Raw genomic sequence first — 24,399 nt, forward strand, 5'->3', positions numbered from 1 at the left:
GGGCTGCTGGCTGAGTGCTGGGGAGCCGCTGGCTGAGTGCTGGGGGGCTGCTGGCTGAGTGCTGGGGGGCTGCTGGCTGAGTGCTGGGGGGCTGCTGGCTGAGTGCTGGGGAGTCGCTGGCTGAGTGCTGGGGAGCTGCTAGCTGAGTGCTGGGGGGCTGTTGGCTGAGTGCTGGGGGGCTGCTGGCTGAGTGCTGAGGGGCTGCTGGCTGAGTGCTGGGGATTGCTAGCTGGGGGGCGGATGGCCAATCCTCATGATTTCCTGGTCAGCCTGCACAGGTTGTAGAGGGAAATGGGAGGGAGAGAGCCAAACCCACGCCTGGCTGCTCAGGGGGTCTTGGGTGGGCTCCAGCCCAGGAGAGAAGGCAAGGCAGTCACTCGAGGCACTGAAAAAAGCGGCCCCTTTACTGATAAAATGCAGCCACAGGTGCTTGGCCGCTGGCGTCTCCAACACCGGCCTCTGTGGGGGGCAGGCAGGCATCCCCGTGACCTCCAGGTCTAAGTCCACCCACTGTCCTCCACCTTCCGTCTCTGGATGTGTCCCGGTGTCCCTGGTCACTTGCTGCTCAGTGCAGGCCGCCTGTGCTGTTCCAGCAGCTCCTCCAGGTGGTCGGCCCGCTTCACCGCAGCCTGCAACACACCCGCAGGGTCAGGCCCGCTTCCGGTCCCGGGGTCCCACAGGGCTGGCCGCAGGGACTCACCTCATGCTGTGTCCGTAGGCTGCTCACGGCCTCCTCCTTCCTCGCGAGGGCTGTCTTCACCCTGTGGGGGGTACGTGGTGGGGTCGCCTGCAGCACTCACAGTGCACGGGGCAGCCCGGTCCCAGCCCTGCTGACCATGACTCCTGTGGCTGGCCCAGGCAGGTGTCCAGGGAACCCACCTGCTGTAAGTCAGGACCCAATATGAGTGACCCTGGCCACCCCTGGGGAGGCCTGATACCAGATGGGGTGGGAAGCCTTGCCCACACTTGCCTCTCAGCCCTGGCAGCAGGTGGCACAGGAAGGAGGCAAGACCCTCATGGAGGGCGCTCGCTGGGAACCTCACAGCGCCCTGGCTCTGTCAGCGCCTGTCCACCCAGCCCAGGGCCCCGGGAGCTGCCTCCCTGGAGAACTGGCCAGGCCCAGACCTGATGCACTCGGGTGCTCCAACACCCGATGGCCGACACCCTGGACTAAGTGCCAGGGAGGAAAACAGATCCTGGTCTCCTGGGCCCCAAACGTGGCACCCTACCCGCCTCTGCCCATAGCGCTCTGCCTGCACCTCCTGGGGTCCTGCCCGCTCCCCTGCCCCGCCTCCGCCTCCAGCCCTGCAGCCCCGGCCGCCCACCTCCGGTGCACCTCCTCCAGCTCCAGCTGCTGCCGGGCCTGCAGCGCGGCCAGCTCGGCCCTGGCCTGCCGCGTCTCCTCCTCGGAGGCTGCCAGCCGGTCCTGGAACTCCTGGCGAATCACCTGAGCCAGGTCGCTGCGCTCGCTGGTGAGCTGCTGGTTTATCTGGGGAGCCACAGGAGGCGGTGAGCCAGCTGCCAGCCAGTGGCTGCGTGCAAGCGGGAGGGGCCTGGGGCGTCCACTGCCCACCCGTCGCCCGCCCGCCCACTCGCTCACCGCCCGCACGTCCTCCAGCGCCCGCTCCTTCTGCCGCACGAGGCCCTGCAGACGCAGGTTCTCCCCCTCGGCCTCCCCGAGCTGGCCCTTCAGCTCGGAGCACCGCTCCTGGAGCCTCCGCTCCGACTGCCCCAGCTCCGAGAGCTCTGCCTCATACTTGTCCCGTAGGCGCTTGATGCTGGCGTGGGGGAGGGCGGGGTCACTGCAGCCCGCACACACAGGGGTCCTCGCACCTCGGCTCCCGGGCCCCCCCAGCCGGCGACCCAGCCGTGCCCCCTCGTGGCAGGCCTCACCGGCTCTCGGCAGCCTGCTCACTCTCCTCCTTGGCCAGCGCCACGTCGGCCTCCAGCCGGTGAACGACAAGCTCGATCTCCTTGTCCCGACCTTTCCGGATTTCTTCCCTCAGCTCCTGTTCCCGGTTCAGCAGCCACGCCTCCTGGGGGGACACGTGCCGCCTTGGGGGTCACCACTGGGAGCCGGCCCTCAAAAGGCAGTGGATGTGGGAAGCTGAGCGGGGGACAGGGCCAGCCTCAGGGGGGGCCTGGAGGGCTCCAGGTTCTGAGCCACAGCGGGGCAAGGAGCCTTCCCCTCTCCAGACTCCTGCCCTGGGATGCACCACATCCTGTCATCAGGACCCAGTGTGGGCACAGGCGTGCCAGAGACCATTACAACACACAGCTTAGGGTCCCCTCCCTCAGACCCACAGCCCATGACGACCTGAGGCCACCACCTGCTACCAGATGGGCCAGGAAGTCGGACTTGCCATGTTGCTGAGGGCAGGGCCTGGGTCCCCAAGCCCAGGCAGTGAGAGCCCACCCAGGCAACCTCTTAGAAGCAACTGAAACGCCTATGGAATTTCACATGCCCAGCCCCAGGCCCCACAGGCCTGCGTCGGGCACGTCCTCCTAAGCCCGGAGGCATCCACTGCCACAGCCTGCCTGGCTGCTGGGTGACATCCATCCAGGTGACGAGCATGGTCAGCCTGCACAGTGGCCTCATGGTGGGCATGGTTGGTGACAATGTGTGTGGCACTGTCACCGTGGCAGAGGCCACCCCCTCGGAAGGCCCCAGAGGCTAAGGGGAGCCTTTTGTGCGTGTGCCTCTCTGTACATCTGAGTGTCAGTGGGCTGGCTATGGGGTGCATGGGCATAGCCACCCCTAGCAAGGGGGATGATGCCTGTTCTCGGACCACAGAGGATGCGCCCCAGGCACCCTGGATCCTTCCAGAGTCTGCACAAAAGGTGGGCTGAAAGCAACATGCTCAGCATCAGCTCAGAAGACAACCACATGCAGCAGATGTGACTCCCAGAAACGAGGCCCCAGGACGCCACAGCAGCAGAGCCCACCCCAGGAGCCACCAGCCCCTGCCCGCCTGGGCGCCCAAGTCCCCACCTCCTTCCTGGCGCAGCCAGCCTCCCACGTCTGCCTCTCCAGCTCCAGCTGCTGCTTCAGGGCCTTCAGCTCTATCTGGGGGGCGGGCGTAAGAGACCAGTCAGCCCCCACCCCCCGGCCCCTACCCAGCCGCCCCCATCCCCCCAATCAACCTCCTTTCCCCTCCCCGACCCCACCGCAAGCAGCCTCGCCGACCCAGACCTGGTGCCGGCGCTCCTGCTCCTCCCTGCCCTTCTCAAACTCCGCCCGCAGGGCTCGGGTCAGCGCAGAGCTGCTCTCTTCCAGCTGTTGCCTCAGCTCCTCCAGCTCTGCCCGCTGCCTGTGGCCAAGGGGTCAGCAAATGAGGGGGTCAGCAGGCCAGGAGTCAAGGACGGGAGAGGACAGTGGGTGAGGGGTCAGCGAGTGAGGGTCCCTGGGCAAGGGCGTGTCCCCTGGGCACACCTGGCTGCCTGCTGGCCCAGCCGCTCCTTCTCCTCGGCCACCTCGCTATACAGACGCTGCCGTTGCTGCTGCAGCACCCATTGCTCCTGCTCCAGGTGCTGCTGGAACCTGTGGGACGGGCAGGACTGGCTCACGGGTGCAGGGACAGGCGGTCCCAGTACCCACCTACCGCAGGGGACGGGCCAGACACAGGCCTGGCTCAGACCTCGAGAGCAGCCCTTTGGCAGCCCAGTCTGGAGCTGAACCCTCCCCCTCAGCCATATAGCCCAGGAGCAGGGAAGGCCTCAGGGGCAGGCAAAGCCACAAGGACCCTGCCCGTCAGCCCAGCGCTGCCACTCCCTGAGCTCCAGGCCCTCGTGGCGCTTTGGGAAGTGGCTGCGGAGCCGTGTCTGGGCTCCCTTTTCCCTCAGCCCATGTGCCAGTCTTGCCCTGTTCAGCACTACCAGGCTGGCATGGAGGGCTGGAGGCAGGTGCCTGGCGGGGCCTCATCTACCTCCCCTGCCTCTGGCCTGAGGGTACAAGGGTACCTGAGCAAGCTCGAGCCAGGCCCTCATCCTGACCCCACCTTCGGGGAGAGGCCGGGAGACCAGCGGAGCTGCACCCGGGGAGGACCTCGCGCCACAGGCAACAGGCCGGAGAGGAGCGGATGGCTCCCAGGCTCTGTCCTGGAGGCGCAGACAGCGCGGAAGGGGCTGCGCCCTGGCCCCCTGGCCAACAGACCCTGACCTCCACTGGGCACGTCCCCAGCCCCCAGGGCTCAGGATGTGACAGCAGCAGTCACCCCTCAGACCCCAAGCCAATGAAAGCAATGAGACCGTCCCTGGGCCCCAGGGTCAGAGCTGGAGGGGCCTCAAGGCCGCTTATCCACAGGTTAGCTGCTCTGGGGCCAGCTCTGAAACAGCGGACGTCTGGTGGGGGTTCCAAGCCCTAGCCCTGGGAAACATGCAGAACCCGCAGACCTTGGTGGGCAGGGACTGCAGACGTGCGCCCGAGGCCGCTGGCCCAGCTGACGAGTCTAAGCCCCCAAGGGCCCCAAGGGCCCCAAGTGCCTTGCGTCCTCCCTGATGCCGCACCGAGACCCTCGCCCACCCCAACAAGGGAATCCTGCTCCGGCCTTCAAGGCTGCCCTGACTCCACACCCTGAGACTCTCGGCCCCACAAGCCTGGGGCCGCCACCCACCGCTGCCGAGCGCGCTCGCGTTCCTGCTGGCCCAGCGCCTCCTTCTCGCGCTCCAGCTGCTCCCGCAGCTCCTCGGCCTGGCGCAGGCAGCGCTGCGAGGCCCGCTCGTCGGACTGCAGCAGCTCCGCCTCGTGCAGGCTCTTGAGCCTCCGCACCTCCTGCTTGTGCCTGGCAATCAGCTTCTGGATCTCCGGCTCTAGGCCTGGGGGCGGGGCACCAGCTACAGGAGACACCCCACCACACAGGCCGGGCCAAGTCCAGCCGAAGGGGAGCCCAGAAACCCAATCCTGGCACAAGACCAGCTTGTCTCAGGCCCCGGGGTACCCTGCCCTCCCAGGGCCTCCTTAGACCCAGCCCGAAGCACAGCCAAGTCTGACTCCCAGGAGGTGGGGAGGTGCCCGCAGGGCCACGGCGCCTCTCTCAGCCTGTGGGGCTCAGGGCTCGCCCACACCCTTGGTGCTCCCACTGGCAGCTCCAAGGCACCCTGGCAGAGGTGTCCAGAGCGAGAGGACCAGGCCTCATGGAGCCCCACACAACGGCCCGAGGTCCCTTCTGACCCCGACACACACCTCCAGCCCCCTTGCCCCGCCCACACCTGCCTCCTCCTGTGGCTCACTCTGCTTCCCATGGCAAGGCCAGGTGCCACAGTCACCCACAAACTCCCAACCTCCCCCAGCCCAGCCCTGAGGAAGCGACGCACTGAGCCCCTCAGTTCAGGCCACTGCCTCGGTGCTGGGGGCTGGGCCAGCCTCCTGCGTGGAGCCCACTTGCCCCCAGGATCCCAGCAGAGGCTGCAGAGGAAGCAGGCCGCGTAGGGGTGGTCCGGCATGAGCACTCACTTCTCCCGGGAAGGTCTTAGGCTACATGAGTGCCTGAAGCTATGGTTCTCTCAAAAGCAGCCCAGCCCCGCAGCGCCCGCCCACGCCTGCCGGCTCTGGGAGGGGACGGCACACCTCGAACAGTGATCTCCTTGATCTTCTGGGTTTTCTCACTGATCCACTTCTCCCGGCGGACTTTCTCAGTGGCACTCATTATTTCTTTGAGTTTCTTAATCTCCTACAAGCAGGAGCACAGGAGGTCAGGAAGAAACTATGCGAAGGACACCTCGTCCCTTCGCCACCCCGTGGGCACAGGCAGGTGCCAGGCTTCCAGGATCACCAGCACAAGGCCGGCGCTCGTGGGTGAGTGTGTATGCTGCCCCGAGACACACATGTGGCTCCAGAGAGCCACCGCTCCTCCCCAGCACCCAGGGCCAGGCAGGAGGCCCAGGCCCGCCTGCCACACACCTTGTGGCCTAAGACACGGGAGGGCAGCCGTCAGCCTGCAGAGGCCCTGCCCCTGAGAGGGGTATGGCTGCCTGCCAGACAGCCCAAGCCTGCATTCTGCTGTGTAACCGGAAGTCCTCAGCCTCAGCTGTCAGCCACGGTCACGTGCAGGGATTTAAAAATGCCAGTGCCAACTCCCACTCAGAGCCTGGGCTCAGGACCATTGCTGCCCAAGCTGGTGGGAAGCACAGCCAGGGAGGCTGAGCCCCTGGGGAGCGAGTGGGCCTTTGAACCAGCTCCTGCCCACGCAGCAGGAGGGAAGCCAGGCATCAGTGCTCGACCGACACCTGGTCAATTAGAGAGAGCAGGGCCCGTGGCCCAGGGACCCGGTGGTGGGGCAGGCCGTGCAGAGGCTCCTGGGTCCATGGCCATTGTGCTGTGGCCAGGCAGAAACTGGGCGTCCACATTTGTGGCAGGGGAGCACTCACACCAGGCCCACGGCCCCGCCCCAGGGCCTGGCAGCTAGAGAGGCAGGAGGGGACCAGCTCGGTGCCGCGGTGCCCCCAGACAGCCCCAGCCACCCCTGTGACCCTGACACTCCGAGGCAGGATGAGGACTCCAAGTCCGGCCCTGTTCTGTGAGCCGTGCCGGCTATGCTCGGCCTGTGAGCCAGGCCTGGGGAGCCGATAATGGGGAGTGAGGCCTCACCAGCTCATGCTGCTCCTGCGCCCGGGCCACACGCTCGGAGCACCTCTGGTCCTCCTGCTTCAGCTCGGCCACCACAGCCTCACACTTTTCACTCAGGATCTTCTTGTCTTCAATCAGCTGCGTCGTGACCAGAGGTGAGGCGGCAGGACCCCTCACGGAGATCCTCCCAGCCTCCCAGGGAGGCTAAGAGCGCCTCCCCTCGCCTCCCCTGGGGCCGCGCCCCCCAGGTTCGTGGGGGGCTCTGGGGCCAGTGGGAGGGCATGTGTGCAAACTCAGGCCCAGGCCTCCATCTGCCAGCCCGTCCTCACCCGGCAGGTATCAGAGAAGCCCCAGCCCACCACCAACAGTGGTGTCAGGGTCTTCCTGGGATGAGGGCAGGTCCTTCATGCCTATCACCCAGCCCTGGAGGAGGCCACTGCCTGCCAAAGGGTACCAGGACCACACCAGCTTCACCGACAGCCCCAGGCCAGACCCTAGGTCAGGACAGACCTGTGACAACCACCAAGCAGCCCCTGGAGGCCACTGCTTTTTTCATGGACCCCAGACCTACAGTTCTCTCCAGAATAGGATCCAAACCAAAAAAAAAAAAAAAAAAAAAAGAATAGGATCCAACCAGGGCTGCGACCGAGCCGAGGGGCCAGCAGACGCCCCCACTACCCTGCCTCGGGACAGCTCTGGGTAAAGACAGGCGGGACCTCTCCAGGGCATGGACATCCGGGAATGGCACAGGAAAGGCTTGGAATGCGTCCAGTGGACACTCGTGTGGCCTCCAACAGCAGAAGCAGCTCCTGGGCCATGGGAAGCCCCCGGCTCTGGAAGTCTCTGCGAGCCACGTGCTGGGTCTGGGCCTCTGCAGTCTCCGGCCCCTCACCTGGTCGATGAAGGCCAGGTGCCGCTGGATGGTGGCCTCATACTGCTCCCTCTGCCGCTGCAGCTGCCGGCTCAGCGCCTTCTCTGTCTCCTTGACCCGCCGGACCGTGAGGTCTCGCTGCTGTGCCTGCAGGGTGTAGGCAGAGGAGGGAGACGCTGGGACCCACAGGCCCAGCCTCGGCGGGCAGGGGCCGCAGGACGCGGGCGAGCAGTGCGGGGCGTTACCAGCGCTCTCTGCAGCAGCAGCACGGCCTGCCTCTTCTCCTCCACCTCCAGCTTCAGCCGCATCACAGACGTGCCCACCTCGGACCTTGGCTCCAGGGGTCCCGGCCCCGCCTGTGGCACCTGCCCCTGCAGACACAGCCACGCATCAGGCAGCAGTGGCAGAGGACAGGGAGGCCGCCGAGGACCTGACACAATGCCCTGAAGCCCTATCCTCTGGAGACAGAGGAGCCCCTGCATGCAGAGGAGCCCCTGGGAAGCCAGGCGGCAGGCGGCAGGCGGCAGGCGGCAGGTGGCAGGCGGCAGGCCACCCGGCAGAGGTCGTTTCATTACTCTACAGGAAACGGGGCCATGGCCTCAGGAGTAAGAAACAGACCACTTAAAAAGTTCTATGCACTTTTGAGCTTCTGGCCCTGCGGCAATAAAGTTCACGTCACTGCTCCATTTAGCCTGGCCACTGGTGTTCACCCAGGACAAACCAACCAGCGGCCCAGGGGACAGCAGGGTTCTGGAGGCCACAACTGGCCACCCACACAGGGCTCGGGGAGGAGGCTCGGGGTGGGGGCAGGAGGCTGGGGAACAGCAGCATGGGGAATGCTGGCCCTGCCGCCTCTACCATCAGAGAGCCCCGTGGCGGGCTACATAACCCGGGTGGGTACATGGTGAGGGACCAGGTGGGGGCTGGTGAGGGACCTCCTCCCCCGGGGGTCAGGTGCAGTCTGGCGAGGGGCCACCTCCTGCTGGGGGTCCGGCTGGTCCTGCCCCGACTTCTCCATCTCATCCAAGAAGCTCATGATGCTTTGCAGCTTGGCCTCCGAGAGCAGCGTCCCATCCTCAGGGGGTTCAGGGAACGCGCTGAGTTTTCCAAATTTCTCCAGGTTGTCAGCTGTCAGAGAGCTGGCGTCATCCTCCTGTGGGACAGGAGCCCAGCACTGGGGATTATCAGGGCAGCCTGAGGACTGGGGGTCCCCGGGGGCAGGGGTGGCAGCCGAGGCTGGGCTCTGGGAGGGAGGGTACTGATCAAAGTAAGGAGGGGCCCTGGCACCCCATTTTCCCAACCCCCACAGCCACTGCATGCTGTGAGGATACGCCAGCGGCCAGGCTGGGCAGGGCAGGGGCACACCTCGGCCACCTCGCTGGCCCAGGCATATCTGCTCTTGCGATGGACCCTGGGGCAGGGCAGCGGCTCTGGCTCCTTCTCCAGCAGCTGCAGTGTGTGCAGCAGCTCCTCCAGCGGCCCCCCAGACTTGGCACTGCCCTTGCTTGGGGCCACCATCTCCAGGCTGTCCCCAGCTGCATCCTGGGTGAGAACACCCTGCAACAGAGCAGGGGGACAGATGCAGCAAGGCTGCCAGTGGCCGAGACAGCCCCACGTAGGGAGCCAATTGCAGACCCCGGAAGGTACTGCCGGAGCTCCCCAATCCCAACATTTGGCCCCTGGAAGGTGAGGCCAGGCCTCAGACTTTCCCACCCGTTCTCTGCAGCTGCTCAAACCCAGAGTATCTCCAGCCACCAGGGACTCCTCCCAGTACCCCACTCCAGGAAAGTGGGCAGTAAGCCACCTGGCCCCACCACTGAGCAGGCTGGGAACTGTCACACCGCTCTTCGGAGCCAGAAGTTCCTCTTCCATGGATGAGGCTGCAGGGCACCCAACCCCAGGAATCTGCACAAACCCAAGAGGACTCCACCCCAGTGAAGGCTTCCCCCAGAACAGCCAGCACCTTGCATCAGAGCAAGAAGACCCCTCCTGGGTGGCCTCTACAGGCACGAGTGGCCCCACAGCAGAGGAGGGGCTGGGGTCAGCTGGGATCAGGACACCCCTGGCATGGATGCAGCCCTTGAAGCCAAAACCACAAGTGAGGGAAAGACAGCTATGCCCAGACCTGCATCCTGTCCTCCGGAGGCTGCTGTGGTTCTGGAGACGAGTCAGAGGTGAGTGGGCATCGGTCTCTAGGGCCTGCAGCGGGGAGGCCGGCACCTGCACAGCACAACACACCATCTCACCGGTGCCATCCTATGGGGATAGCAGCTCTGGAGGTGCCCCTGGGAAGGAGCCAGGCATGGGGGAGGCAGAGGTGACCCCAGAAGCAGAGGAGCCACTGGGGAGCCACAGCTTTCTGGGTGTGCGCTGTGGGGGCAGAGTGCCACCCCACCTTCCAGGCCTTCTGCTCCGTAGGGTCCCTATGTCCAGGCCCATTTGTCTGTCAAGGTCTCGGCACCCTCGTCAGGGCAGCTGGGGGCCAAGGCCCCTAACTCTGAGGGCTGGGGCCGCCAACATGGGAGCAACACAGGGGGTCAAGGGAGCTCCGCACGGGCTGCACCTCCTTCCTGGCTGCAGCCCACCCCCCAGAGCAGGGTGGGCAGTGAGCCACTCTCACCAGCGTTATTGGCCTTGAGGGCCTGGTGGGCAGTGCCACCCAGCGTGGTGGACGGCTCCTGAGCAGGCCGCCGCATCCCTGGCGCTGTGGTCTCCCGGGGATTCTCGGGCGGCCCCCGCTCAGCAGTGCAAGCCTTCTGGGCTCTCTGAGCTCGTTTCTGCTTCAGCTCCTGCAGTGGGAGCATCGCTGAGTGCCATCCCCGGGAGAGGACGACCCAAGCTCCCAGCTGAACTGCCCTGAGCATCCCAGGGCCCAGGGAGCCCCAGCAGTAGCCCCCCAGTCAGGCCCAACGGTCCCTACGTGGTCAGCCCGGGCACCTGAATGGCCGCTCGCCTGGCCTGGCATGCCTTCTCCTCACGGGCCTTTCTCCTGGCAGCCTCTTTCTGTTGGTGCAGGTCCAGGAGGGTGCCCTCGCCCAGGTGCTGCCGCTGCTCCTGCCAAGAAAGCCAGTGCCATGTGGTGTACACATCTGGAACACGGAATCCAGACCCAGACCGGGGGTTCCCCCTGAACGCCCTGGAGCCCGCTAGAGTTCATGGAATCTCAGGGCCAGCAGAGAAGGTGAGACTCCACAAGACCCTGAACCTGCCGTCTCTCTGCTCTACAGAGGACAAGCCCAGTGTCGCAGGTGTCCAGCAGTTGTGGCGCAAGAGAGACAGCTCTGCCCCATGGAGCATTCTCCTGAGGCACTCCAGCCTGGGAGGGACCCAGCAGGCGTTTCTTGACACCCAGCCCCTGATGAGAGCCAGTGAGGACCATCCTGTCCGCAGGGACCCAGGTTCAGGGAGGGTGCTGCACCCAGAGACAGAACCCACAGGCAATCCCAGGCTTCGATTCCACCTGTCCCAGAAACTGAGAGCCCTGAGATTCTGGGCCAGACCCACCGGGGAGCGTGGAGAGACTGACGCCCACACTGACCTCCCGTTTGGCCTGCGGCAAGTGCTCCAGGCGGGCAGCTCCTGCTCGGCGCCGCTGCACCTGCTGGCGGTACCAGCGCTGGATGGTGACAGCGGCCTGGTTCACCTGGTGGATAAACCTGCCCAGAGAGCAGGGCTCAGGGCCAAGACAGGACCAGCGCCCCGCAGGAGCCAGCTGGCTGCCGGTGGAAGGTCCAGCCGGGGAGAGAGACGCCAGCGACGCCACACAGTACTCCTTTTCACAAGGCAGGACCTGCCCTCCTGGACCAGCTCCACTAAAACCCGAAACCTTCCTCCTGGGAAGATGCCCAGGGAGGGAAAACGTCTATCCAGCAGGCCTGTGTGGCCCTATTTATAATCGCCAGAAAGTGGGGATGGTTCAAATGGTTCCAATGGCCATGACCTGGCTCCAGGACCCTACACACAGGCAACTAGCCCGGGGCTCAGGCCAGCGCAGGCCCCAGTCCATGGCAACACAGAGAAGGTGGGCAGAGAAGGCAGGGCCATGAGGGAACAGACTGGTGGCTGCTGGTGCCAGACCCCGGGGTGGGGGGGAGCTTGAGGGAAGACGGGAGCAAGATGGGAGCGGGGCGGGCGCGGGGGGCGGGGGAAGGTGCTGGGCTGTAGACAGCACTACACACCCTGGTGGAGACTCATGAAACTGCACATTTACCATGGGCACCTTTTGTATACAAATTGTACTCAGTAAAACTGATCCAATAAAACAAGGCTTCCCTGTGGCTCTTGGGACCACATGTGGATTCTCTCAGCAAAAGCACCAAAAGAGAACCCAGAACAGGTGGGCGGCAGCTCAGGGGCGGTCTGCCCTGGGCAGCGCCAGAGGCTTCGAGGAGCTGTGGGCTTCCCGTCTCCCCTCCGGGGCCCTCCTGCCACCCACTGCCTCCCCAGCCAGAGGAAGTGGTGGCCTCATAACAGGGAGGCTCCAAAAGTCCCGGGGACTCTCCTGACCCCTGACTGGGAACGACAGTCCCAGGAGGCTCCGCCCAACCCCCCCCCCCCAGCTCCCCAGGGGCAAGCGTCAGGGGCACAGCCCCCACAGTCAGGACCACAGGAGGCTCCGCCCACACCCCCTCAAGCTTTGGGACTTGGCTTTTTTCAATTTTGTAGTTTCTTTGCCTTTAACGTTGTTCTAATTAGCAGTTTAACTGAGATATAATTTCCATACTACAGAATCTACCGATTTTCCGTGTACAAGTCAATGATTTTTAGCAAATCTAGAGCTGTGTGACCATCGGCACAGTGCAGTTCTGAAATGTTCCAGTGCCCCTGGAGGAGCCCTCCTGCCACCCCACACCAGCCCTGGACTTCCTTCCGATAAAGTTGCTTTTGCTGGGTGTTTTATGTCAACAGAACCACGCCACACGGGTCTGCTCAGTCTCAATATTTTAAAAGAATTATTAAATGGAAATTTCTATCCCCAGAGGTATGAGCCTCCCAGACCCTGACCTCTGCCCACCCATGTTCTGGCCTGAGGCCCCCACTACCCCGAGAGCAGTCACCTCTCGGCCTCCTCCTCTGTCACCTCCTTCCGCCCGGGCAGGCTCGTGGCGCCCCCAGCGTTGTTCCAGGCTGAGTGGGTGGCACTGGAGATGTTTTTTGGTGGCTTCCCGAAGCTGCTGCTCTCGCTGCCCTCCCGGGTGGCTGCCTTGAGGATGTTGCTAACAGGAAAGAAGACAGCAGCCCCGTCTCAGCGCCTGGGGAACGGCTGGGCCCACAGACAACAGGCGCTCGCTCTCGGGAGTCCCAGGACTGAGTCTGGAAGGTGTGCTGGCAGGCCGGCAGCCAGTGGGGAGGCAGACAGCAGCAGGTGCCAGGCCAGCTCTCCCATGCCACATCCTGGCCTCTGCACCACCTGTGCCCTGACAAAGCTCCAGGGTAACCAGCTCTTTGCCTGTAAGAAGTTCTCACTAAAATTACACTGAGAGGCCAGGCGCGGTGGTTCACACCTGTAATCACAGCACTTTGGGAGGCCAAGGCGGGTGGATCACTTGAGGTCTGGAGTTCGAGACCAGCCTGGCCGACATGGTGAAACCCTGTCTCTACTAAAAATAGAGGGAAACTTGAGAGACCTCCAGGGCCATCCCCAGTCCAGCGAGACCATGCAGTGGGCTCGGGGGGGCTCCTCTGCTCTGCTCAGGCAACCCATTATGACGCCTTCTGGGCTCTGGATGAGCCCTGGCATCCTCCTGGGGACCCCAGGATGGCTTCACTGTGCCACCAAATCCGTGCTGTATTCTCTGCAGGAAGCTCCTGACCCGGGAACAGCAGAGGGCAGTGGACGTGGATGAGGAGCCAGGCGGGGGGCGGCTCCACGAGGTTTTCTGTGCAGAACTGTGCTCTGACCGAGGTTGGACCTAGCAGCCCTGCGGCCTCCCCAGAAGACCTTACTTGAGGGAGGGGGCGGTCTGGTTGGAGCTCTTGAGTGGGGGTGCCCTCTCCGAGGGGGTGTAGCGGTTGTGCACCATGGTGGTGACGCAGTTGCCTACGGCTCCCTTGTTGCTCCTGCCAGGCCAGAAGAGAGACGGGACCAGTCAGGCCTCCGGAGAGGACGCCTGAGATCTCAGAGCGACACTCGAGGCACGGGCTGGGTGGGGACAGAAGCCTTCAGTGCTTGCTACATGCTGGCAGCAGCACAGCCTGGTGTCCCCAGGCCCCTTCCATGGCCCACACCAACACCAGCCCACACCCGCCACCAGTCCACACCTGCCACCAGCCTGTAGTTGCACCAGCCTATGCCTGGCACCAGCCTGCACCCACACCAGCCTACACTCAGCACCAGCCCACACCCTCACCAGCCTGCACCTGCCACCAGCCCATAGCTGCACCAGCCCATGCCTGGCACCAGCCTATACCCAGCATCAGCACACACCTGCACCAGCCCGCACCCAGCACCAGCCCATACCTGCGTCAGTCCACACCCTCACCAGCCTGCACCCTCACCAGCCCGTATGTGCCTACAGTCCATAGCTGCACCAGCCTATGCCTGGCACCAGCCTACACCTGGCATCAGCACACACCCACACCAGCCCACACCCAGCACCATCCTGCATCTGTACCCTCACCAGCCCACACCCTCACCAGCCCATGCCCAGTACCAGCCCACACCCTCACCAGCCCCACCTGCACCAGCCCATGCCTGGCACCAGCCTGCACCCGCACCAGCCTGCGCCCACATCAGTCCATGCCTGGCACCAGCCTGCACTCACAAACGTTCCACAGCTGGTTCTCGGAGCAGGGCCCACTTACCAGTTTGGGTGGTGTGAGTATTCCTACCATGACTGATTTTGAGCTGCTCACAAATGAGCAGCATAGCATGTATTCATAAATGTTTTCAAGAAAACACTAGAAGAGATAACTTGAAAGACACTGCTCCTGGGGAGCAGAGGCTGGGGGTGGGAGGGGCAGTGGGTCTGCTATTTACCATGTGAAGCCTGTGGTGCTGCTGACACGTGGGCTGTGTGTGCACGTATCACTCGATAAATGCTAAGGTAAATTTTAGAACCAGGTGTGGGGGCTCACACCTGTAATCCCAGGGCTTTGCGAGAGGCCGAGGAGGGAGAATTGCTTGAGCACGGGAGTTTGAGACCAGCCTGGACAACACAGCGAGACTTCAAAAATTCGCCAGGAATGGTGGTGTGCACCTGTGGTCCCAGCTACTCCGAAGGCTGACAGGGGAGGATCTCTTGAGCCCAGGAGGTCAAGGCTGCAGTGAGCTATGATTGTGCTCTCCAGTCACGGTGACAGATGAGACCCTGTCTCTAACTTAAAAAGTAAATTAAAAAGCAAGAATTCAGCTGGGGGCGGTGGCTCAGCCTGTAATCCAGCACTTTGGGAGGCCGAGGTGGGAAGATCACGAGGTCAGGAGGTCGAGACCATCCTGGCCAACACGGTAAAATCCCCTCTCTACTTAAAAAAAAATACAAAAATTAGCTGAGCATGGTGGCACACACCTATAATCCCAGCTACTTGGAAGGCTGAGGCAGGAGAATTGCTTGAACCAGGGAATCGGAGGTTGTGGTGAGCCGAGACTGTGCCACCGCACTCTAGTTTGGTGACAGAGCGAGATACTGTCTCAAAAAAAAAAAAAAAAAAAAAAAAACCCAAACACAAGAATTCTTCCTATGCCAACCCTGGTGAATAAACCACAAGGTCTCTCCTGAGACCACTCCTTTGGTGAAGGCTCTAAATGCCAGTGGAAAATGTGTCCCCAGTCCCTTCCTCTCATGGGTCCCCTGAGGTCTAGCCCAAGGAGCACTCTTTCTCCTTGAAGGCTCAGAGGCAGCCGCCTGGAGTCCATTTCTTCTGAGGATTCCCCAGGCCCCCAACAAGGCTCCTCAGACAAGGCCCCTCTCCGGACCCCACCATCCCAGCCTCACATGAGCCTCCCTAAGGCCCAAAACTCTTCAAGAGCCAAAGCTGGGCCAAGTCCCCCGTAGGTGCAAGATGCCACCTGGCAGCCTCCTCCCTGAGCCTTTGGAGAATGAAAGCCATTCTTTCACTCCCTCACTCACGCACTCACTCATTCACTCATTCAGTCCAAAGCACCCTGAACCAGCCATCAACAAGACAAAGATACACGCAGTCTCCCGCTAGGAGCCTCCCAGGGTGCCCGTGCACAGGCCATACCTGTTGTTAGCAGTGAAGCTGGGGGCCAGGGCCACGGGGCATTCTTTCCTCCGAGGGCCCGCCGGTGAGTCAAGGGCACTGGAACTCAGGGCATTGGAGGGCAAGGTGAAGTCCCGGGGCCGGTCATCCTGTCAGACAGCGCAGCCCATGATGCCGCCCGCACACACCCAGACACCCCACCCGTTTCCTGCCCAGCCCCACCTCTCCCACAAGCAGGAGGAGCCCCCGACTCCCTGCACAGGCAGGTGGATGTCACAGGGTCTGTCATGTCAGGGTCAAGTCTTGACACCTCCCCATGGTGCCTTTTGCAATTAGGAACCAGGCCACAACCCCATCTATGAGACCAGGACGAGCCGCCGCACACCCCCTTACCAGGACGTTCCAGGTGGCTCCCTTCTCGCTGGGGGCTGCGCGCAGACTGCCCAGCCTCTTTCTACCGCTGGGGCTGCCCTCGAAGAGCGTCAGGAAGTCCGTGGGCTCTGTCAACCTGTGTCCGAGAGAGGGCGGCATGCAAGGAAAGAGTCACCGACCGGGAAGCCGACACCAGGCACACAGACAGGGCAGGTCCCTCCAGGACGGAGGGGCCCAGGTACCAGCAGCGACTCTGTTTCCAGGCCCAAAGCCCCGATCTGCCCAGCGCACCTGGCCAGGGCTCCTCGGTGGAGCGGGCCTTCAGAGTGAGCCTCCATCAGAAGCACCTGTGAGTTTCATCAGCCACACTGATCACAGGTTTCTGGGGACAAGGGCCATGTTTGTTTTTCCTTTTTTCTTTTTTTTAAATGTCGGTAGAGACAAGGTCTTGGCTATGTTGCCCAGGCTGGTCTCGAACTCCTGGGCTCCAGAGATCCTCTCACCTTGGCATCCCAGAGTGCTGGGATTATAGGCGTGAGCCAGTGCACCCAGCTGCCCACGGAGGGCCTTACACACCGTGGCTGCCTCTGCTGCCACCCTCTTCCCTGTGAACAAAGAGCCACACACGTCTGCTGCTCAGAGCGAAAGGGGAAGCACAGCTGGAAGGCGTGGGCTGGTGGCCACTGTCTCCTGCCACCCTGCCCAGTGGGAGGCCACAGCTGCACCAAACACAATTGATCAGTTGGGATCAAAACTGTGGCCTGGCTGAGGGTGGTGACTCATGCCTGTAATCCCAGCATTTAGGGAGGACAAGGTGGGAGGATTGCTTGAGCCCAGGAGTTCAAGACCAGCCTGGGCAACATACTGAGATCTTGTCTCCACAAAAAAAAAAAAAAGAAAAGAAACAGAGAGAGAGAAGGAGGAGGAGGAGGAGGAAAGAAGGGAGAGGAAGAAGAAAGACGGGGGAGGAACAGAAGAAGGAGGAGGAGGGGAGGAGGGGGAGAAGGAGGAGGAGGGGGAGGAGGAGGGGGGAGGAGGAGGGGGGAGGAGGGGGAGGAGGGGGAGAAGGAGGAGGGGGAGGGGGGAGGAGGGGGAGGAGGAGGGGGGAGGAGGAGGGGGGAGGAGGGGGAGGGGGAGGGGGAGAAGGAGGAGGGGGAGGGGGGAGGAGGGGGAGAAGGAGGAGGGGGAGAAGGAGGAGGGGGAGAAGGAGGAGGGGGAGGAGGAAAATAATGAGGAGGGGGAGGAGGGGGGAGGAGGGAGACAGAGGGAAGGAACACAGCAGGAAGAAGGAATTCAGCTGGGCACAGTGGTGCATGCCTGTGGTCCCAGCTACTTCAGAGGCTGAGGCGGGAGGATCCTTTGATTCGAGGTTTGGGACGGCAGTGAGCTATGTCAGCATCGCTACACTCTAGCCTAGGGCAGACCCCGTCTTGAAAATACAGTGATAAAAACACAACTGTGGTCCCTGCACAAGCTGGACTATTATTCTCCTATAAAGAGGATGGCGCCCTGACACACACCACAGGAGGGTCGGAGGCTGTCCAATTCCAGTTACACGAGCTGCTCAGAACAGGCAAATCCAGAGACAGCCGCAGAGGAGCCGTCGCCAGGCGCCGGGGGAGGGAGGGGGTGTCTAGCAGCCGACACGGGGTTTTCTTTGGGGTAACAAACGTGTTCTAAAATGGACTGTGTTGATAGCTGCACCACACCTGTGAATACACTGACAGTTGACAATCCAGCTGTACCCTTTAAATAGGTGAATTGTATGGCCTGTGAATTGTGTGTCAATAAAGCTGCTGAGGCCAGGAGCTCCAGAGCAGCTTGGCCAGCATGGTGAAACTCCGTCTCTACTAAAAACGCAAAAAATTATCTGGGCGTGGTGGCGCACGTCTGTAATCCCAACTACCTGGGAGGCTGAAGCAGAATCGCTTGAACCCAGGAGGTGGCGGTTGCAGAGCAAGCCAAGATCGTGCCACTGCACTCCAGCCTGGGCGACAGAGCAAGACTGTCTCAAAAATAAAAATAACAACAGAGGCCCCTAGTTCTCAGACTCAAGCACACAGCAGGATCACCTGGAGGGCTCTGAAAACTGCCCAGCCTGTCTAGCGGGTCTGGAGTGAGAGGGCAGATGCTTCCAGCAGGTTCCCAGGGACCACATTTTGGGAACCACTGCAAGAAAGTGGACAAAACCCAACTGCTGGATCATGAGCACTAGAAACAAAACTCACCACAGCAACCAGAAAATGCAAATACAAACCCCCCCGACACACACACCACACACACCACATACACACTACCAAACACAAATATCACAACACACCACATACACCACACACCACAAACCACACACACCACACACCACCAACCACACACACCACACACATGACATACCACACACACCACATACACACCACCAACCACAAACATCACAACATACCACATACACCACAAACCACACATACTCACACACATGACATACCACACACCACATACCACACACCACATACACACCACCAACCACACACACCACACACGACATACCACACACCACACACACCACATACACACCACAAACCACACACACCACACACACACCACATACACCATACACCACAAACCACACACACCACATACCACACACCACATACACACCACACACACACCACAAACCACACACATACCACACACACCACATACTACACACACCACACATACCACCAACCACACACATCACACACATATGACATACCACACACACCACACACCACATACCACACACACCACACACATACCACATGCACCACACATCACATACCACACACACCACATACCACACACCACACACCATCACATACACCACACACACACCAACCACACACACCACACACCACCAACCACATACACCACACACAAACCACATACCACACACATCACATACCACACAAAACACACAAACCACTACCACACATACCAAATACCACACATACCACACACAACACACAACACACACACAGCACAACACACACATACCACATACCACACACACCACACGCAAACCACATACCACACACCACATACCACACACAACACACACCCCACCCCACACACAACACACACACCACATAACACACATAACACACACAGCAACCACACACACAACACACACCACATACCACACATAACACACAACACATACCATATACCACACACAACCACATACCACACACACCACATACCACATAACATACAACACACATACCACACAACACATACCACACACACTATACACCATACCACACACACCACAAACCCCGCATGCAACACATCACACACATACCACACACATACCACATACCACACATACACACCGTACACAACCACATGCCACACACACACCACATACCACAGACCACAGACAACACACACACCACACACATTCCACGCACCACATACCACAAACCACACAGACATACACACACCACATACCACATAACACACACACTACAAACCACACACGCACACCACAAACCATACACAACACACATGACACACAACACACACACTACACACAACACACACAGACCACACAGACCACACCAACAACCACACACACACCACACACGCACCGCACACTCCACACACACACACTCCACACACCACACACACACACACACACACACACACACACACACAACTAGCTGGCCCAGCAGTCCCTTGCTTGGTGGGACCCCACGAAGCTGGTTCCTGAGCTGAGAGCAACTCCCAAAGGCTGCGCTGGGCAGGGCATGGTGGCTGCCGCCTTCACTAGATCCACAGACTCACAGGAGTGCCCTGGTCTCTTGGGGGTGGCTTGGTGGAAGGTGGTGTCAGGGCCTTACCTGCTGCTCTGGGCTACAGAGTGTGCGCCCCAGAAGCTCCTGGCCACCACCGGCGCCACTCCTCTCAACACCCACGGGGCCACCGAGACAGCTCCTCCCCAGCTGCTGGTTTGGAGGCCGCAAGGGGCAGCAGCAGAGCTTAAGTGGGCAAAGGTGGGAACAGGGGGCTCACAGCATGGGGGGTTCAGAAGGGTCATGGCGCCGCCTCCTCTCACAAATGACAGCGTTTGACATTCACAGGGCAGCCAGAAAGGGCTTCAGTGAAGCCCTCAGGCAGGGTCCCAGCAGACGCAGGGACAGCCAGGAGGAAGGCGGGATGTGCTGCAGGACAGTGTCCGCCTCAGGCCTCCCGCCCCAGTGCAGAGGAAGCGTGGGACAGAGCTGGCCCGTGAGGTCAGTCCAGGCCTCCCCACCCAGCAGGGGCCCAGGACCCACTGAGCTGAAGAAAGGGCAGAGTGGAGGCAGGGAGGAGCAGCCGGGGGCCACCGGAGGTCCCCGGAGGGGGCTGGGGTTACCAAGGACCTGGGGTTACCTTGGGGAGCTGCTCCGAGGCTGGCCAACCTGCGTGGTGCTGCTGGATCTTCGAAGGTTGTTGATGGCTCGGGAGCCTCCAGGTCCCGTGGCCTCCTGCAAGGAGGGAACGGAGGAAACAGCTAATCCAGCAGCAAAGGCTCCTCACCAGCTCGCTCAGCACCGCCAGCTTTGGAGTCAGAGGACAGAGGGGTGGCCCAGGCGGCCCCAAAGGCAGCAGGTAATCAGAGGGGCAGGAGCGCGGGCCAGCAAGGCGGCGTGAGGGGCTCAGGCCCGGCCTGAGCGCAGGGAGAGGCCCCAACCTCCTGAAGCCGCCCCTCCCCACATCAAGCAGGAGGTCTCCACCCCGGCAGAGGGAGAGCATGAGGTGAGCTGCTGACTGTCGCCACTGTCATCCACTGGATGCCACGGCCACCAGTGATATCAATCCTGGCCAGGTGCCCACGCCACCACAGGATGGGACCTCGGGTCTCCAGTTTCTCGGGCAAAGAGATCTATGAGCTTTCAGATTTATTTTTAAATCTGAATCCTTAAGCTAAAACAAACAGCCCAACCAAAAAAAGACAAAAAAAGAAACCCAGGAAAGCAGCCACACACATGGATCCCGCCAGGACACCTAACCATTTGTTACAATTTCCCGACCAGGAAACCGTTTTCTAAAACAGCGGAACAGAAAAGCGCAGGCAGGGAGCCCGGCCCGAGGTGGCAGAGCGGGCCGAAGGCGGCCAGGCAGGCCGCTGCCAGGTCTGGAGGTAGAAAGCACACACGCATGGGAGCACACCCGCTTCTCCAGGGAAAGGACTCACGGACCTGGTCACGTCTTCCACAACAGGCCACAAACAGTGACTAACAGGAAGCAAGCTAACGCCCAGCACGAGACGCAGCCCACCTCCCTGTTCTCCACGCTGGGGCTGCAGAGGCTCCGGGCAACTCCTCCCTCGATCCCAGCTGGGCTGTGCTCTCGGGGCCCAAAGCTGGGTGCTGGAAAGGTGTTCGGGAGGATGGATGGGGGTGCGAGGTGCACAACAGCAGGAGGGGAAGGGCCCCATGGAGGCCTCCATCCTTCTGGGAAAAATGAGACGCCTCCCAGGAAGGCCAGCAGGGCCCATCGGACGGCAAGTGCCCCAAAGAGAGAGCCTGAAAAGGGGTCGTCGAGGAGAGGACTGGCTAGGGGCTGAGCACAGGCTCCGTGACGTGGAGGCTGCTGGAGGGGCTGGGAGAGGCAGAAGGGGCAGCGGGAGGCGGGCTCCAAGACCCTGAAAGGTCCCACCTGAGGAAAGTTTGTCTGCTTACCAGGGGTCTTGGGCCAGCCTGAGGGTCTAAATATGTGATTTGTGGCCAGGCATGGTGGCTCGCGCCTATAATCCCAATACTTTAGGAGGCCGAGGCGGGCAGATAACTTGAACCCAGGAGTTCGAGACCAGCCTGCACAACATGGTGAAGCCCCGTCTCCACAAAAAATACAAAACTTAGCCAGGCGTGGTGGCTAGCCTGTAGTCCTAGCTACTCAGGAGGCTGAGGCAGGAGGATCACTTGAGCCTAGGCGTTCAAGGCTGTAGTGAGCTACGATAGTGTCACTGCACTCCAACCTGGCAACACAGGGAGACCCCGTCTCTGGGAAAAAAAAAAAAAAAGAAGAAGAAGAAAGAAAAATAGAAAAATCAGCAAAGAACATGGACGATTCATAGAAAAGGAAATATATGCAGCTTAAAAACATGAAAAGATGGCCGGGCATGGTGGCTCCGCCCTGTAATCCCAGCACTTTGGGAGGCTTAAGCAGGTGGATCACGAAGTCAGGAGTTCAAGACCAGCCTGGCCAAGATGGCGAAACCCCTATCTCTACTAAAAATATAAAAGTTAGCTGGGCATCATGGCACAGGCCTGTAATCTCAGCTACTCAGGAGGCTGAGGCAGGGAATTGCTTGAACCCAGGAGGCGGAGGTTGCAGTGAACTGAGATAGTGCCACTGCACTCCAGCCTGGGCAACAGAGAGAGACTGTCTCAAAAAAAAAAAAAAAAGTAAGAAAAGATAGGCCGCGCGCGGTGGCTCACGCCTCTAATGCCAGCACTTCGGGAGGCTGAGGCGGGTGGATCACAAGGTCAGGTGATCGAGACCATCATGGCCAGCATGGTGAAACCCTGTCTCTACTAAAAATACAAAAAATTAACCAGGTGTGGTGGTGTGTGCCTGTAGGCCCAGCTACTTGGGAGGCTGAGGCAGGGGAACTGCTTGAAACCGGAAAACGGAAGTTGCAGTGAGCTGGGATCACACCACTGCACCCCAGCCTGGTGACACAGTGAGGCTCCATCTCAAAAAAAAAAAAAAAAGATGTTCCGTCTCACCCACAGGAGAAGGTAGGTTAGAAATACAATCAGAGGCGGAGGGCAAGGTGCTGTCCCGAGTAGCCCTGGGTAGGAGTGGAGCCCATCAGCCTAGAGGGCACGGCACTGGTGGTATTCTTCCCACGGGGTTCCGGTCATCCTCTGTCACCCCACCTTACCCACACACGGAGCTGAACCAGCGACACCAGGCAGCAGGGCCGCGTCCTCAGCGCTGGAGGGGAGGTTACAATCAGCGAGCACGGGCGAGCGGCGCGAGGGGCGAGAGGGGCTATGGGCTGACGGAGCAGGGTAGAGACCTCAGTATGAGCCCGCGAAGCAGATGGTTGCTATGTATAGCTGGCGTGGACACTACACGCTGCCTTGCTCTGTTGGCTGAGAACACCCAGAAACAGCCCAGTAGTGACAGGCACAGCCAGCTCCCAGACCTCAGCCTGGAAGACCACTCTCCAAGAAAAAGAACCGGGGCTCCAAGAAATGGCTGCTTCTAGGACTGGAGGAGGAAACAGACAAGATGCCGCTTGGGGCAGCTTTTAGGGCCCAAAATAAGGATGTGCTCACAAGACAAAGTGATGGGCGTGGCCCAGGGACAGAGGAGCCACCTGAAAGCTCCCAGTGGCCAAGGCTGTGACAATTACAGCAACAAAATAAGTAAACTCGTATTGAACCATAACTCGAAGTATAAATATCCACGAGTCCATTATAATAAATGATTTGAAAAACTATTAAATGGGGCCGGGCGTGGTGGCTCACGCCTGTAATCCCAGTACTTTGGAAGACTGAGGTGGGCGGATCACCTGAGGTCAAGAGTTTGAGATCAGCCTGGCCAACATGGTGAAACCTTGTCTCTACTAAAATACAAAAATTAGCTGGGTGTGGTGGCACACGCCTGCAATCCCAGCCTTCTCAGGAGGCTGAGATAGGAGACTCGCTTGAACCCAGGAGACGGAGGTTGCAGTGAGTCAAGACCACGCCACTGCACTCCAGCCTGGGTGAGAGTGCGACACTGTCTCAAAAAAAAAAAAAAAAAAAAAAAACACTAATAAATGGGGATGAACAGACAAATGTGTAGAAGAATTTCAAATAACGGTTAAGGAAGAAAATTCTTGAATCGAACAAACAAACAAAAAGAATTTCAAATAACTTGGACAGATGCTCTCCTCTCAAGGAGGGTGAGCAAAACTCCCCACCCCTTCCGTGTGGACTGAACGAAGTAACTTCCTTCCAGACAGCACAAGGGATGGGTAACTTCGCAGTGGAGAAGCCTGACGCCCCACCTTGGCCACCGGACCCAGACCAGCAGCATCGCCCGTGAGAGGGCATGTGGACAGCACAGACCCTGGCTGGGACGGGCTGAGAAGAGCACTTCGCCTCTGTGGTCTTCCCTCCAAAACCCACCCACCACCCAGTCCGATCACAAGAAAAACATCAGGCAAATCCCAACGGGGGCCATTCTGCTAAATTCCTGACCAGCTCTCCCCAAAACTCCAAGGTCACAAAACACAAGGAGAGTCTTTCCTCAATTTTCCTGGGTCAGTTTCACAGCCTCTAGGCGGAAGATAAGGGATGCCAGGGGAGGGACTCAGGGACTTCCGCTCCCTGACGGACAGCAAGGCGGAAACGCACCGCTGGTGCTCAGATGTAAATCAAGTCACAGACTAAAAACCCTAAATTCCACC

At 60.6% G+C, this 24,399-nt stretch overlaps 1 protein-coding gene across 3 annotated transcripts in view; it reads right to left on the reverse strand.

Moving 5' to 3' along the window:
* Nucleotides 1–383: 383 nt before the first annotated feature.
* Nucleotides 384–24,399, reverse strand: part of CEP131 (centrosomal protein 131) — a 29,218-nt gene continuing 5,202 nt past the window's right edge. The window contains exons 3-26 of one of the 3 annotated variants that reach the window (XM_010342316.2): nucleotides 20,382–20,476; nucleotides 15,993–16,107; nucleotides 15,621–15,748; nucleotides 13,383–13,496; nucleotides 12,494–12,652; nucleotides 10,975–11,092; nucleotides 10,374–10,484; nucleotides 10,057–10,225; nucleotides 9,562–9,656; nucleotides 8,802–8,993; nucleotides 8,413–8,589; nucleotides 7,682–7,807; nucleotides 7,458–7,583; nucleotides 6,587–6,703; nucleotides 5,567–5,669; nucleotides 4,614–4,815; nucleotides 3,434–3,541; nucleotides 3,194–3,311; nucleotides 2,993–3,067; nucleotides 1,894–2,036; nucleotides 1,601–1,778; nucleotides 1,326–1,489; nucleotides 701–761; nucleotides 384–629 (exon numbers count right to left, since the gene is read on the reverse strand). In XM_010342316.2, coding sequence (XP_010340618.1) covers nucleotides 555–629; nucleotides 701–761; nucleotides 1,326–1,489; nucleotides 1,601–1,778; nucleotides 1,894–2,036; nucleotides 2,993–3,067; nucleotides 3,194–3,311; nucleotides 3,434–3,541; nucleotides 4,614–4,815; nucleotides 5,567–5,669; nucleotides 6,587–6,703; nucleotides 7,458–7,583; nucleotides 7,682–7,807; nucleotides 8,413–8,589; nucleotides 8,802–8,993; nucleotides 9,562–9,656; nucleotides 10,057–10,225; nucleotides 10,374–10,484; nucleotides 10,975–11,092; nucleotides 12,494–12,652; nucleotides 13,383–13,496; nucleotides 15,621–15,748; nucleotides 15,993–16,107; nucleotides 20,382–20,476 — 3,069 coding nt within the window. In that variant the 3' untranslated portion in view covers nucleotides 384–554. Of the gene's footprint in view, nucleotides 630–700; nucleotides 762–1,325; nucleotides 1,490–1,600; nucleotides 1,779–1,893; nucleotides 2,037–2,992; nucleotides 3,068–3,193; nucleotides 3,312–3,433; nucleotides 3,542–4,613; nucleotides 4,816–5,566; nucleotides 5,670–6,586; nucleotides 6,704–7,457; nucleotides 7,584–7,681; nucleotides 7,808–8,412; nucleotides 8,590–8,801; nucleotides 8,994–9,561; nucleotides 9,657–10,056; nucleotides 10,226–10,373; nucleotides 10,491–10,974; nucleotides 11,093–12,493; nucleotides 12,653–13,382; nucleotides 13,497–15,620; nucleotides 15,749–15,992; nucleotides 16,108–20,381; nucleotides 20,477–24,399 lie in introns of all 3 variants that reach the window. The other 2 variants (XM_010342317.2, XM_003931656.3) reach the window with 2 other exon arrangements.

This window comes from Saimiri boliviensis, chromosome 17 (genome assembly GCF_048565385.1).
Source record: "Saimiri boliviensis isolate mSaiBol1 chromosome 17, mSaiBol1.pri, whole genome shotgun sequence".
Lineage (NCBI taxonomy): Eukaryota > Metazoa > Chordata > Mammalia > Primates > Cebidae > Saimiri > Saimiri boliviensis.